The sequence below is a fragment of the Rhopalosiphum padi genome, chromosome 1 (genome assembly GCF_020882245.1).
Source record: "Rhopalosiphum padi isolate XX-2018 chromosome 1, ASM2088224v1, whole genome shotgun sequence".
In the NCBI taxonomy this organism is placed as follows: Eukaryota; Metazoa; Arthropoda; class Insecta; order Hemiptera; family Aphididae; genus Rhopalosiphum; species Rhopalosiphum padi.
The window spans coordinates 1,974,155-1,989,419 of NC_083597.1; the positions used below are offsets into that span (position 1 = coordinate 1,974,155).

The 15,265-nt window shown below is 25.4% G+C and overlaps 2 protein-coding genes, 1 non-coding gene and 1 pseudogene across 3 annotated transcripts in view; 3 read left to right on the forward strand and 1 right to left on the reverse strand.

Moving 5' to 3' along the window:
* The window catches only part of LOC132928175 (calcium uniporter protein, mitochondrial), a 71,996-nt gene extending 59,626 nt beyond the window's left edge, over positions 1-12,370 (reverse strand). The window contains exon 1 of the mRNA XM_060992658.1: positions 12,185-12,370. Within this exon, the coding sequence (XP_060848641.1) occupies positions 12,185-12,298 (114 nt within the window). The 5' untranslated portion in view covers positions 12,299-12,370. The remainder of the gene's footprint in view (positions 1-12,184) is intronic.
* Positions 1,598-1,679, forward strand: Trnas-aga (transfer RNA serine (anticodon AGA)). The gene has a single exon. It is a non-coding gene; the product is annotated as a tRNA-Ser (tRNA).
* LOC132918477 (uncharacterized) lies at positions 8,072-8,611 on the forward strand (annotated as a pseudogene).
* Positions 12,371-12,573: 203 nt separating the features above from the next.
* LOC132928187 (cytochrome b-c1 complex subunit 8) lies at positions 12,574-13,488 on the forward strand. The gene is made up of 2 exons (XM_060992668.1): positions 12,574-12,735; positions 13,114-13,488. Exon 2 carries the CDS (start codon positions 13,117-13,119, stop codon positions 13,366-13,368), a length of 252 nt encoding a protein of 83 aa, XP_060848651.1. The 5' UTR covers positions 12,574-12,735; positions 13,114-13,116; the 3' UTR covers positions 13,369-13,488.
* The last annotated feature ends 1,777 nt before the right edge of the window (positions 13,489-15,265 follow it).

Here is a 15,265-nt window from a genome sequence, read left to right on the forward strand (position 1 = left end):
TATTATATTCGTAATAATTACATAGTTTGTGATTTATTTACCGAGCAATAATGCTCACGAATTAGATACTGCGTATTAAATATTAATAAATTGTTATTATTTAATTAAAATTAACCAAGTTATTGATGAATAAATATAAAACAACATAAATAAGAAATTCAATAGGTAGGTATTTTTTAAACATACGTAGCCCACGTAGGTAATAAAAAAGTTAAACTCGTATGATAATTGTTTACCTAAAATAGAATAATTATACTTGTAAGTTGTAACCATTTAATATATTTTATATAAAATAAATATGAAAGTACGATAATATTATATAATATAATAATAGTATACTATCATATAATAATTGCAATATATTGCAAATTATAATAATTATTCAGCCAATGTTTATATGGTTATTAAATAAATTTGTATCAATATTATGCCTATTTTATGATAAATAAATATAATGAAACGTTGTTTACGTATTTTAATATCGACGATTTATTTGTTTTTAATGGGTAACTAATCGTATTATCAACACCAGATGAAATATATCTAAATAGATGAAAAAGTAATTTCTTTTAAAATTACACCAAAGTTGTATCAAAATATTATAAGTAGTAATAACAAACAATGAAGAACCAAAAAAACCAACCAAGAATTTTCTTTTGAATTTTTTAAAAGCTCGTTCTTTTTTTATAGGTTAATCAAAAAGGTATAATTAATTCTGTATTGTAAAGGAGTTGAACGAAAAAACGTTCCTTACTAAATACAAATTATTCTATGCTCAAGAGAATTTTTGATTTTAAATTTATGTCCATCTAAAATGTATAGATATAAAAAATATTTCTGTCTCCAAAGAAAAAAATATTTACCGCAAAAACCAAAGTTTTATTACAAAAAAATTGGATTCTTGACAAAAACGAAAGACCATAATTATTCAGCACTTGGCATTAACATATAACTCTTAAAATACATTTCTTTAGATATTGTACTCATAGCTCGTAGAAATATTACAATGTACTCAGTCCATATTCTATAATTATTGAAATAATAATAAAATAGTATGAAAATTGATTTCATTAATCATTACAGTTATCTACATTAACTTTAAAATAACAATAAAAATAAATGTTTTTACAAAATTTAGTTAATATTAATAATTAGTAATTGATATCTACATTCTATATGGTACATCTGCGTTTAGCACATTGCACACGAATAAGAATTATTAGCTACAAATAAATAAGTATATTTTTAAAAGTTAATTCATTTTTTATACTTATTAATTAAAACTTATTTTATAAGTACCTAAAATTATTGCTATAATTTTTATGTTAAAATCAAAACAATTTATATGCAATTAATAGAGATACCACAGAATATATTAAATAAATTAAATCTATTTAATACATTCTATAGATACACTATTAATGAGTAAATATAGATAATACACAATATTATATTACTTACGTGTATAATGATATGTGTGTTTTTAATTTATATTATCAAAAATATAGGACTTACTATTTTTTAATAATACATTGGTTATAAAGTCATATCGACACAACGTAGCTAGATGTATTTACTTATAAAAGTTGATCATCAGGCAGTCGTGGCCGAGCGGTTAAGGCGTCTGACTAGAAATCAGATTCCCTCTGGGAGCGTAGGTTCGAATCCTACCGACTGCGAGTAAATTTTGAATTTCTCTTGAAATTTTAATTAAACTATTTGAAAGTCGTCATAATTATTTTTATATCCTTCTGAACGTTTTAAATTGTAAAAAAAATTTTATAAATAATAATGTTTATTTTTTAATTGTTATTCATTAGGTATACATATAGATTATAGGTATTATTGTAATAGTGTATTATGATGATTTTATATTTTTAAATAAATGTATTACATTGTAATTTATAATATTATTGTTATTTACGTGTACTTCTGAATATTTAAAATAAATAATATGTCATACAATATTATTTGAAGTGTTCATCGCGTTCACGTTTTATTTTATGAATGACACGTGAACGTGAAAAAGTGAGTAAATCACACTTATCAATTATAACATAATCGTGGTAGAAGTGCGTACCTACTTTTAAGAAACTAGAAAAAATTTTAACTCATTAAAAATAATTTATACTTAATAGTATTAACAATTATTATGTTACTGTATCGATATACCTATTAATTATTATATGTTAGTATCGACAAATTCAAAATTAGTAAACGATATATTTTTTTTTCCAATAAGGTGTTCAGAATCTATACTTATTATTTTAATAAATATATATAATAATAGAAAGAAAAATGTACATGTTTATTTTGAGTAAGAAGCCATCCATCAGTAACACTACTAGTTAGGTATCCATTTTTTGGTTGACAATATTATGAGTGAATAGGTTCCTTAGAGTGTGTTTGAAAACAATTATTGTGAAAATTTTTTTAGAAGCGTACAGCTTCATCGGCCACAGTTTCATTTAAAAGTATTTTTACAATATATAACTATGTATATACTATGACACTATGTATACGATGAGACATTCGTTATCTTCCTAAGGGTAATATTCTGAAATTGTTGGATTTTGTTAGTTTTAAAAAAATTTTAGTAGGTCCATATTGATTTAAGTATCTTAAGTATCTTTTGTATACAAGAACTTTAACTTATACAATATTAAACATTTTTTTTAAATATTTGTTCATCAAAAAAGACACAAATATAACTGCCCACAATATTCAATACCACTTAAGCCATTTATGAAATTGCACAAGGGGAAAATTAAGATAAATGAAAATAGATCAATTCAAATAAATTTCACTCACAATAAAAATGACTGTCCTCGAATATTTTTCAATAACATAATACCAATAATACTTTACATAACGATCTACAAATCCTAAAGTTAACAAAGTAACAATCCGTCATTACAAAAAATGTCATTCCAAACTCTACTCAAACCAAAACACTCTAATCTCTCGTATGTCATCAATCACCATTTCCCATAACCCTCCAAGGAGACTTGAAATAAAATGGCCAAGATACACCAGTATTAAAATAAAAATAAAACGTCCCCCCCTCTAAACCCTTAATTTTAATTAAGAGGTACTGTTGCTGAAGTTCCCTTCCTCAAGTCATTCAAGCCAACTTTATATTATATTTTCATACTATTTACTTATTATGTCATATTTTGTATAGATATAGTAAATTAAACTTTTTTCAATAAAAAAAAAAACATTTGTAAAATTTAATACGCTGTACATTGGTGGTATTTATTTTAAGATTTACCTATATTATATTATTTATATTTGGAAATTCATTATATTTTTAAAATTAATAATTATATGGATTGAAAGATTGTCATTAAGATTTTAATTTCAAACTATAACAGATCTACCTAATAAAAATATGTTTAAGTATATATTGTATATCAATATCATATTAACATTATTAACTATCAAGTATATAAGTAAGGGCATTTTATTTTAAAATTAATTATAAATGTTATTATTATACAACATTTAATTATTGCATACATATAAAAACTTTTCTTAAAAACTATCAACATTTTAAACATCGTTTTATTTAAAGATTCATAAAGTAATAATTTAAATTAACAACCGGATGAAAATCTTTTTAAGAACATGAAAATGCCTCTATTCCTTTAAAAAAAAGTGAACGACTTCGTCGTTTTTTTCCACATCCAAACACCACATTTTAGATAGAAAAATTAAAAAAGGTATATATAATATATATTTATATACTATGCGTATAGAGAAAAATATATAATTAAGGGTTCTTTTAAAAATTATTACTCTACCAGACATTATGAAATCAACAAAAATTATGTTACTTATTGTTACTTACATAAAAAGTTAAAATAAAACCTAATTTCTTGTAAATAAAACCATTGAAAGTTATAGGAATCTTTCAAGAGAATAAAACGAAAAAAAAATTAATAATATATCATGCTATATAGTTATTTATAAAATGTATTACAAACTAGATATGAAAAATACTATTATACTTATATACTATTTTGATTTAATTGTTTATTATTTTTATATATTAACAGGGATACAGTAAGCCGATGAAGGGTCGGGTGTTGCGTATATATAGATACATGTAAAGAAATAAATGAGTGCATTTTAAATAAATAGTATAATATTATATACGTCCAATTAGTTGTATTATTCACACCAACTTTGATTTAATTGGTGATTATTTTTATATATTAACAGAAATACAAATAAGTCAATGAAGGGTCGGATGTTGCGTGTATGTAGATACATATAAAGGAATAAAACCAACGCCCAAACATGGGTCTTAACATTGATCCGATAACGCGCTAGCGCGACCCCCTGCACCTCTCCCGGTCACGATGCAGTACGTCTACGATATACGTACGTTGTATGGTGCGATCGAGTTGCGTGTTCCACATACCGGTCATGGGGATTGTCAGGGTTGGCTGTGAGGTGAAAAATTCCGCAAATTTATACAACAATGACAATAGGAAGAACTGGAGAAAATGTCGGTAAGTGCACAGTCAAACTGTGTTTATATAACAACAATGCAATGCATTGTTTATTGTTTAATAGAACAACCATAGATAAAACAAAATACCTACAAAAAAATACCAAAACCTCAACACCAATGCATTTAATAAGATTTTATACTTCCTAATTTTTTTGTAATACGTTAAATTAAACTTTTCATTCTATGTATATTTAGTTCTAAAATTACGTCTTAAAATTAATATTTCTAAAGTTTCATTATAAGTTGATATATTTTTTTTTACTTTCACAACATTTTAATAAATTCCATTATTCATTCTAACAACAAAATAAGTAATAGTTTTATTTATTTTCTTAATGTAATATATTCTTATTTTGCATAATATTATGTGCATTGCCTCAAAATAATGATACACTTGATGTATAGGTACGTTTATAAGACGTATACACTAATAATTGTTAAAATAATAAGCTTAAAGAAAGTGTAAATACACATATTTTATTTTATTAACTACATAAAGCTAAGCATTAGTTATTCCATTTGATGCTTACAAGAATATTTCAAAACGTTATTCTATCTACTCATCCATTCAAGTCTCCAACACTGTTTACGCCTTCTCAATTATAACTTAAGTAAAGAAAGATGCCACGAAAGATTCTTAGAAAATATATTTTAAAAAAATAATATATATAGGAAGCTAGTATTAAGTATAATATTGTATACATTTTATATACAGTAGGTATATACAATAGAATATAGATTAATCAATATCTTGTTAAATATAACCTAACCTAATGGAAATATTACCGTTTCAAAGGCAAAAGTTTGAATACTAACCTTTTAGTTCAAAAAGTTTGTATATTACTCTTTAATGAATGTACCTACACTATAGAGAAAATATAGTATGTATACTATTTTAAAAATGTATAAATATACTTATAAGCATTATATATAATAAAATTAAAACTTAAAATTAATAAAATAATAAACAACGCTTTACTATATTATCTATACTTTAAACCTACTGACAAATATTTTTATGATTTAATTGAATAAATATATTGGATATTTTTCCAATTTATCTCTATAAGTATTTCGTATTTATGAAGTGAAATTACTTTTCACTTAGGTATATGTTATTGGTTTAAAAAATAATTTGTCTTACTGTATTATTCAGAATTTCTTAAATTTCAAGTGATAAAACTACATGTATTATGTTTTATTGATGTCTAAACATTAAATATTTTAAATTTCGAGTTCTCATTATAAAAAAAAAAAAAAAATATATAATATGAATTTTAAATTTAAATTGAATTTAATAAATATAATAGTTTGATAAATTTTTAATTGAACTATATACAATTATATTCTATAAATAGATATGATTTGATTATTTTACATTACTAAATAGGTAGTACCTATATTAAATAATAGAATTCATTTGTATAATATAAACATGTAAAAATTCCGATTTTTAGTTACATTGTAAAGTTTACTGTTAATTAGAAATTTGCTTATTATAAAAAATGGTTTAAATTCTTTAGAGAATACGAGTTTTTCTTATTTGATATAATTTAGGATAGAATAAATTGTAATAATATATAATTGGTACAAGAATCTTTATAAAAATATATAATTACAAAATGTTTAATTAATTTTCTAATAATAAATGATTTTATTATTCTTGTAATAAATACTTCTGAGATAACGGTTTTTTAATTTTAATTTTAAATAAAAATAATATAATAATCAATAGGCAAACGATATTACTTTATCGTCCTATAAAGTATCTTTTCATGAATTACTAATTTATTTATGCATTTAACATTCAAAAAGAATTACTTAAATAGTATTGGTAATTAATAGGATAATCGTTAATACTTTGAGAACTATCAATTATACAGCATTTTATTTAAATTTTATAATTTAGAAAATGTGTCCATTACGTTATATTTATTATTTGTCAAATAAATCACAAAACAATTTTGTTTGAAATCATATAACTTTAATTTGTATATTAGAAAATAATGTAAAACTTTCTATTTTTAAATTAATGATGTGTGTGACCAGGGTAGCTGAAGAGACTGCAGCCTTGTTAAAAATATCAAGATGATTTAAGTGTTCTGTGAACGACGGACGTATTCTTAGTACGTAACTATGTATTAACATTTTAATTTTTATGAATTTTAATCCAAAAGTCTAAAATTTTATACACCTAAATTTTGAAATATCCTAAATAACTCTACTCTATATAATATTACCTAACGTATTATTATCTCCCAAGCAAAATCTTACGCTATTGAATTCGGTTTTTATTAAGTCGCATTAGAATTATAATCATTCTCTATATGCATATATTTAAAACCTAAACCTTGGATTTTAAAATATCTAAAACCTTTTCAGAAATGCCAATAATATATTGGCCGAATTTCAACAAATCATTAATACGCTCAAATATAATAAATTATACATAAGAAACCACTAAAAAAAAACTCTACCCATTTCCTTCACTTATATAGGTAAAAAAATTACCAAGTGCTGTACCTATCAACATAAATGATTCATCATTATAACATTAATCACAACACTTCAACGTATTTTGATATGTTATAGTTATCAATTATAATATAATATTTGTACTACGTAACTGGATGAAATGGTGACACGTCAACATCTCCAGTGAAAATGTTAACAGATTTTTAACATGAAACCACATACCACTTTAAAATCTTTATATAGATAATATATTTTTATTAAATTAATAAAACACCCAATTGGCCAGTGAATATATTTATAAATGTATTATTATCAATTACACACATCATATTTATTAGTAAAATGGGTGTTATAATGTAATGAAATATATATTTTTTCGATGACAACATATCTGTTCAAAATTTTCATTGAATATTAATTCACTATCCCACTAATAGGCACTCAACAAACTTTAATTTTACATCAAAGATAATTTTAAAAAAGTTTTTTATAGACAAGTTCACAAATAAAAAAATAATAAATTTAGTCAATTCTTCATTAGTTTATTGTAATAACTGTTAGCAAGATCGTTGACTACCAAGTTTTTATAACTATACATAATATTATAATAATGCATTGCTTAGCACAGTATAAAAAAAAAATAAATATTCTAAATTTCCAAATGATAGACAGTGCTTTATATAATCGTTATTTTTTTTTACCACAAGTTCTAAGAGAAAATATAATTAGATTAAAGTCTGAAAAATACATCGTATTAGACAATAAAATAACACAAATGAACCAAATGAACCAAATCCCAATTACACGAAACACGACTCATATAATAAATACTATGAGTCACGGAAGTTAAAAGTTTAAAAAGAACTAAATTACTAAGTATTATAAATGTTCAAATCAATTTTAAACCACTGAAACTCGTTTGCGCACATTAAAAATTGTTTACCTGAAAATCGACGACTCGCTTGCGCATAACGAAATCAGTCGTATACCTGTAACTTCACACACATGTATAAATCGTCACAGACTGCAGTACAAATTATCAAACATTTTTTTTTTTGCGTAACAAACATACAAATGTGGCAAACACTACACAGTATATGCTTTCAAATTACAGGAAATTAAATTATTTAATAAATTTTTTATGTTAATTTTGAAAAGGCAGCGCATAGTGCAGTGATGTATGTTTTTCCTAAATATAAAATGTTTAGCTATACTTTTCATTTAAGACAAATTTGGTCCAAATTCAGGTAAATACAACAAAATAAAATATTATTATCCGAGAACTTAAAAGATTCGGGGAATTGGAAAATGGATGAAGTATTTATATAGTTTAAGTTATTTACCACCCAATTAAGTTTCAGATGACTTTATAGATCTTATGTCGATAGCACCTGATACAGTTAGTTTCATATTCTCAGATTGGAAAATTATATTGACTCTAACAGGAATTTTCCACCAATCTTATGGGCACTTGAACCAAATGGTAATTCCAAAACGACAAATAGCGCAAAAAGTTTCCATAAACATTATTATATCCAATTTTATACACCACATCCACACATACACGTAAGCAAACTAGTTCTATTACCTTCTAAGGATTTTCGTCAAAGGTAGCCAAAATATATGTGCGCAATCGAGTTGTGTTTTTTTTTGCGCAAACGAGTTGTAAAAAAGGTAAATGTACGCAAACGAGTTGCAACCACTTTCAACAATTTATTAAAAAAAAAAATAACCAACTATGTTTATGGTGCACTATCCTATTATTTTTTAGACCTGAAATTAATACAACTATAAAAAGAGATGCTGAGAAGTCTTTATTTCTTTAACATCCTTTACGAGGAAATTAGCACACCCAAAATATCCAAGCAATTTTTTGATTAGAATAATATGACTAAAATGTTATCTTTTTTATGTATGAGAATTTCATTTTATTCATATTAATACTTTAATAAAATTTTATAAATACAGAAAAACATTTTGTGTTTATAGATTATTATAAATTCAAGGAAAACTTTTTTGATTAATATATTTCATTTATGTATAGGTATGTGTTTACTGCCACGGTACTGCCCCAGAATATCACGATTTTACTTTATCTATTTTATACCTATGTTTGGTTGAACAATAGTATTATAGTAATAACATATATTTACAATCACAGTGAATCACATTTAGCTAATCCACAATTCAAAAGTCTTTATTAATTTTACAATTTTATATTTTTATCTATGAAGTGAAATGTTTAAATTCTTATTACTAATGGTATCAATTTAAAATATGTATAGTATTTAATGTCTCAAATCTCAATGACAATAATTCAAATCTCTGGATATGTATAAACGAATACAGTTGTTAAATGTTCATAACTTTAAATTATCACCTAAAAGGTTTAGGTTCTTAGCTACTAGAAAGAATATATCAAAATGTCAACATGTGTTAAGTACAGAAAAGGTTCAAAAGTGTAAATATATTAAATATGTCAAATAGGTAATTATAGTTTACAGAAAAGCATTGTTAAAATTATTAGATATAATATTTAAATATTAAGTATTAATATGTTAATGTTTTGATATTACTATAAATTACAAATTTGTTTTAATATTTAAATAGGTAGCCAGTAAGTAGTAAGCTATATTTTAATAAATATAATATATTTATATTATATTTATTAAAATTAAAATATATTAAATATGAATTCAAGGGTAGTATCCAAATGGTGGTAGATACTAGGATATGTGATCTATTATACAAATACAATTTTATCATCTCTACAATTTTAATTCTAGTTGTACCTGTGTAGTCTGTACCACATATAAGTCGTAAATGTGTACGTAAGATGTAAATAGATAACAATAACAACGAAATACATTCGTTTAAATCCGATTATATTTACTCGTTTCAGAATATATATTAATCAAAATAAAAGAATAAGCGACAATGGAACTTGTACGAATAACTGACGTAATTATTTCGCTCTTCAGCTGTAGTAATCTTTGTAGCGAATATGAAATTATAGTATATAGTATATATACTATATAGTACCTAATATTATTTACCTAGTATGTAGTGTATGGAGGGAAGTACAGTGGGTCATCATATACCTATTACACAACTATAATATAATATTATTTTGTATCTACGCCAAAGCCCAAAGTTAGTTGGAACTAAACTTCCTGACGACGTCTTCTAACAACGATTTTCCCAGGCGGCCCGAGGACTTTAAATTATGCATCACATCACAACGTGTTAATGTCTCATGACTCGTCAATGGGCGGGGGATGGATAGTGATTTGTTTATTTTAATCTCGGCAGTAGTCATAAGCATAAATAATATGGAAAGGTGCATATATTAGCCATTATAGGTATATATTATTTTATAACCCGTCAGATATAACGACTATTCAAATAATATATCATTTGATAGGTGGCTAAGTGGATAAACAGTTAAAGTACTTAAATATTAATAATATCGATGTATGAATCGATCAATTGCTAAATTTATATATAAAAAAAATATTAAACAGTGTAAAGAATGTTATGATGAAAAGAGGAAATCTGAATAGTTAGGTACCTATCCCTCCACATATTTTGTGCTATTTCGACCATTGCATTTAGGCATATTTTAAGAAACTCATAAAATGATTGAAGTTTGGATTGTCACTAATAAACAATACCAATGAATATATAAATTAAATTCAGTCCAACACTCCAACACTGCTGTTTATAACTTTTAATAAACAACATAATAATAACAACTTCATTTAAATGCGGTATCAGCAACGTATGAACCGCGTAATGTTATTATATATATATATATAAAGTAATTTTTGTAAGTATGTTACGCAATGGGATAACTAAAGACCCGAAATCTTAAGGGGTTTTGGCTAAACTTTTATCTGAAAAGTAGCACATGGAGATTATATAATCTCTAATATATATATTTCATATAGTTATACAAGTGAATAATATATTATATATTAAACACAAAAATACATTTCATTACAATATATAGCTGTTTTTTTTAAGTTCGAGTTTCTTAGCCTTTAGAAAGAAGTTACCTAAATGTTAGTCTCAATTACTTGCTTGTGCGTGAAATTCTTTTTTTAAATAGTAGATAAACAAAAACTCGTGGATATATAGTATTTAAAACAATGAATAAATTAGATCTATTTAATAACATAATATAAGTATATAAAACATCATACACCATCATATATATCTATCTAATAACCTAATTAATTTAAATTGCTATTTATATATATAGCCTATTTATGTAATAATAACTTACAATATTGATTTAAGATTTTTAATAAAAAAAAATGTATATCTATAATTATTTATTTATTTATTTTTTGTGTGAAGTTTTAATGATTTGAGAGAGCTAAGCCCTCCCAGGTCTACCTCTAGTCTAGCGAACTAACCCTGTTTTCCCACTGAGCCAGACACCCCCAGTAAGCCTCAGGCGACAACATAATTTATAAAATGATACCTACATCTAAAGTTATCTTAACAATTTATTATAATAATTATTAACAGATAGTAAGTTATAAGTTTTAATAAAATTAAAATATCTAATATTTTTTTTTTTTATTAATATTTTGTAAAAAAATACTTATTTTCTTAGACATTCAAGATTATTTTATTTTTACTTTATAGTTATAATAAATAGTAATTTCGAATCATATTAGTATTATAGCAGGTATAAATTCTTATAAAATATGTGTGTAAAAATACCTATGACATCCTACACACGTACCTATGTGTAAAAATTTAGGGCTGCCCCTCCAGTAGCATTACTGTGTATTCCCCTGCTTGAACGTTAATTTAACTTATTCGTAAAAGTGGGAGATATTAGTTGACGAATAGAACGAATGACATATCGTATAAATATTATGTATTTACTATTTATGTCCATAAATCGTATACATATCGACTATCATAAATATAAGATCGTATCATCAGCGATACGCGTTCAACAGCTGCGTGTAGTGTACAGACAGCTGATGTGCGTCCGTCTGTTAATATTTCTCCGATTACACTACGCTACCGAAAATTGGATACCTACTAACGGCTGAGAGGTTGCAAATTATAAGTACAAGTATTATACAAACGACTTGTACTTACAATTTCCATTACAATTTTTTTTCGTCTCCCTCCCCCCTCCGACTAAATTTCGTGGACACTTACGTCAAACGTCCGGCATATTCTTGTGATCCCGCCGGCGGTGACGTCCCGGCGATGGTGTGAGAGTCCGAAAATTATGCGAGCGCGGACGACCAGGTATGCCGTATTAGCAGCCATAGCGACCGCGACGCGTGCAGTCCAGCTAAACCAGAATTACGAACTGCGTCTTCCCGCCGCCTGTGCGGGACGCATAGTCGGTACCGCCCCCTCCCCTCCGCATAAACATCACCACCGTGATCGGTCCGCGTGCGCGTGATAATCTGGTCAGCCGCCGACGCGAGTTTGTCGACCGTTGTCGTGGTCGTCGTGATAAAACATAAACGCCAGTGCAGCCGTGACCCGGGACATCGTACGACCGTCGCACATGCACTGTTTCTGCAAGCAGCTGATTTGAGGTTCGACTTTTAGCGATATGATACTGATAGCAGCCATACACCGTCTTGACTTTTAACTTAATAATTTTGAGTTTTGATATATTTTCGGTCGTCCTCTACCACTGTTATTTTTTTCGCCATCGTTCCATTTTCATACTTCCCAATCCACACGAAAATATCGTAAGTACAATATATTTATATTAAGTATCGTAATAAACTGTACAGCGTACTAATATTTCTGCTCTAATACGCTTCATTGTGTGTCCGACGAGACCAAGATGACGGGTGATGACTGATGAGTCTTGTTGACCTAGACAATCTCATCAGAACCTCTCAGTTGCCAAATGCCTTCTTTAGTTATTATATTAAAAATCTCTTTCTTTTTATTGAAATCAATAATTGTATACAATCCAATCATCAGATTATTAGCTATGTTAGCCTTGATGTTTCCATCTAATATACAGTATACTATTTATAAGTTATGATACTTGGCTAATATAAATATACTTATTTTTTTAACTATAAAAATGTGTACTAATGTATATTTAACAATTCCAGAATATGGGTGGAGATTTTGGAAATCTGAAAACTGACATCCGTGGAGTTATTACTACCAAATTGTCTCCATTTGAGCAAAAAGCATTCAAAGGACTTTTTTCTCACGGAGTTCCCAATTCCATTAAAAGGACAGCCTCTAATTTGCCATTCATAGTTCCACCAATGATTATTGGTTATCTCGTCTACGATTGGGCTGTTCACGCCCATCATGAAAGTTTGAGGAAGAACCCTGCTGACTTTGCCAATGACAAATAACTTTTTTTAATTCTACTGTAAAAATTAATCTTCTTAAATTGTTGTAGAAAAAAATTTATTTGTCAATCGTGATTGTTTGTAAAACAACAGTAAAAAGTAATAAAATGTTTTAATTTGTTATATAGCTAAAAAAAAACTAATTTAATTATTAAATTAAATAAAAAAAAACTTTTTTATTTATTTACATCATACTTAGAAGTTAAAATTACAATTATTGCTTAATCTATAAGCAATAATTATATAAATAGAAACTATCCAGCATAGATACAAGGTTATTCAAAATGATTAATCTGATTTCAAATGCTTATATCCTTTTAGTTTTTAAGTTTAAAGTAACATATGATACATTAAATAAAAGAATAATAGGTATTTCAAATTTATGTAATGGTACTCGCATGATAACACCTAATCGGAACTCTAATTTATTCCATACGTCATATATCCATTGTAATTAACTGCACTAATTTGTAGGTTTATAATAGTAATAAATTTACAGTATTTTTAACATATCCCCAAAATATGTAGTCACATGGTGTAACATAAAGTGACCCAGGAAGCCAGGTGCAAAGAATCAAATGATACATTTGAATAACTGTGTTACAGCAATATTATGCATGGATAATGAATTTTGAAATATTTGTATTATACTACTATCCCTTTAAATTAACAATTTTAAAGTTAAAACACATCTTTTAGATACAATGGAATATTTTTAATAAATATAATATAAAACATAATTTCAGTTTAAATTTGAAAGTTACTGCTTTTCTTTTTGATTTGGAAACATTATTATTAAATAAAAAAAAAATAACTGAATTAGTACAAATTTACAAATCAATTATATTTTGTTTCTAAGTATTTAAAACCTATACCAAAGCACATTAAGTAAATTTGATTCAAAGTTTATTATATACAAAACTAAAATGTATTATAAATAATACATACAAGAATAAGTAACACAAAAAGAGGCCTATCTGATAATAAACTCTACTAACCAAGAGTTATTAATTATTTAAGGTTTATTTTTGAAAAGTAATGCAAATTTTAAAGGTATGTTGCACTAGCACTACAACCTAAACTATTTTCTTTTAAATTGGTTCTGTATACATTAGTAACCAATTCATAATCTAATTTAAGTACCAGAAAAACCATTTTCTTCAAATTTAAAATTATGACAACAATGTCTCATTAAACTTTAAACTGAGTCATATGGTTATATTATTATTAAGGGATTTGAAATTTATTTATTATCGGAGGGAAATTATAATTTTAAATAAAAAATTATTTGTTATTGATCCTTATAATTTATAAATAATATTTTTTCATAAACAATATAATACATCATAAAAGTAATAGGTAACTTATACAAAACAAAATATATTTTTAATCCATAATCTAAATTTTTATTTAAAATTCATGTATAAAAAAAATTAAAATATAGAGACTAAAAAATTAATTAAGTGAATATCATGCCATATTTTTTTAACTCAGTAAATTGTACCTTTTTTTAAAAAAAATAATAAATTAATTATTATGCAACTTTGTTAAAAGTAACTTAATTATAAACTTAACTTAAAAATGTGTTAATGTCTAGCTTTAATTATTATTATGTATTAATAGCTAATACTTCCTCATTGGATGATTAATTTCATTTCAATTTAAATTAATTGCAGGAAAATTTTATTTTCTTAGTAAATTAATTAAATAAATTTACAATACAATTTGAAGATTTATACGAAAAAATATAGTAATTTTATTGAATTTTAAAAAATATCATGTTTATTATTAATTGTTGTTAAAGAATAAATTGTAGAAACTAAAGGAACATAATATTTTTATTTTATACCTACTCGTTTGTACTACTTGTCTACATCACTTTCAAATTTCAATGATTATG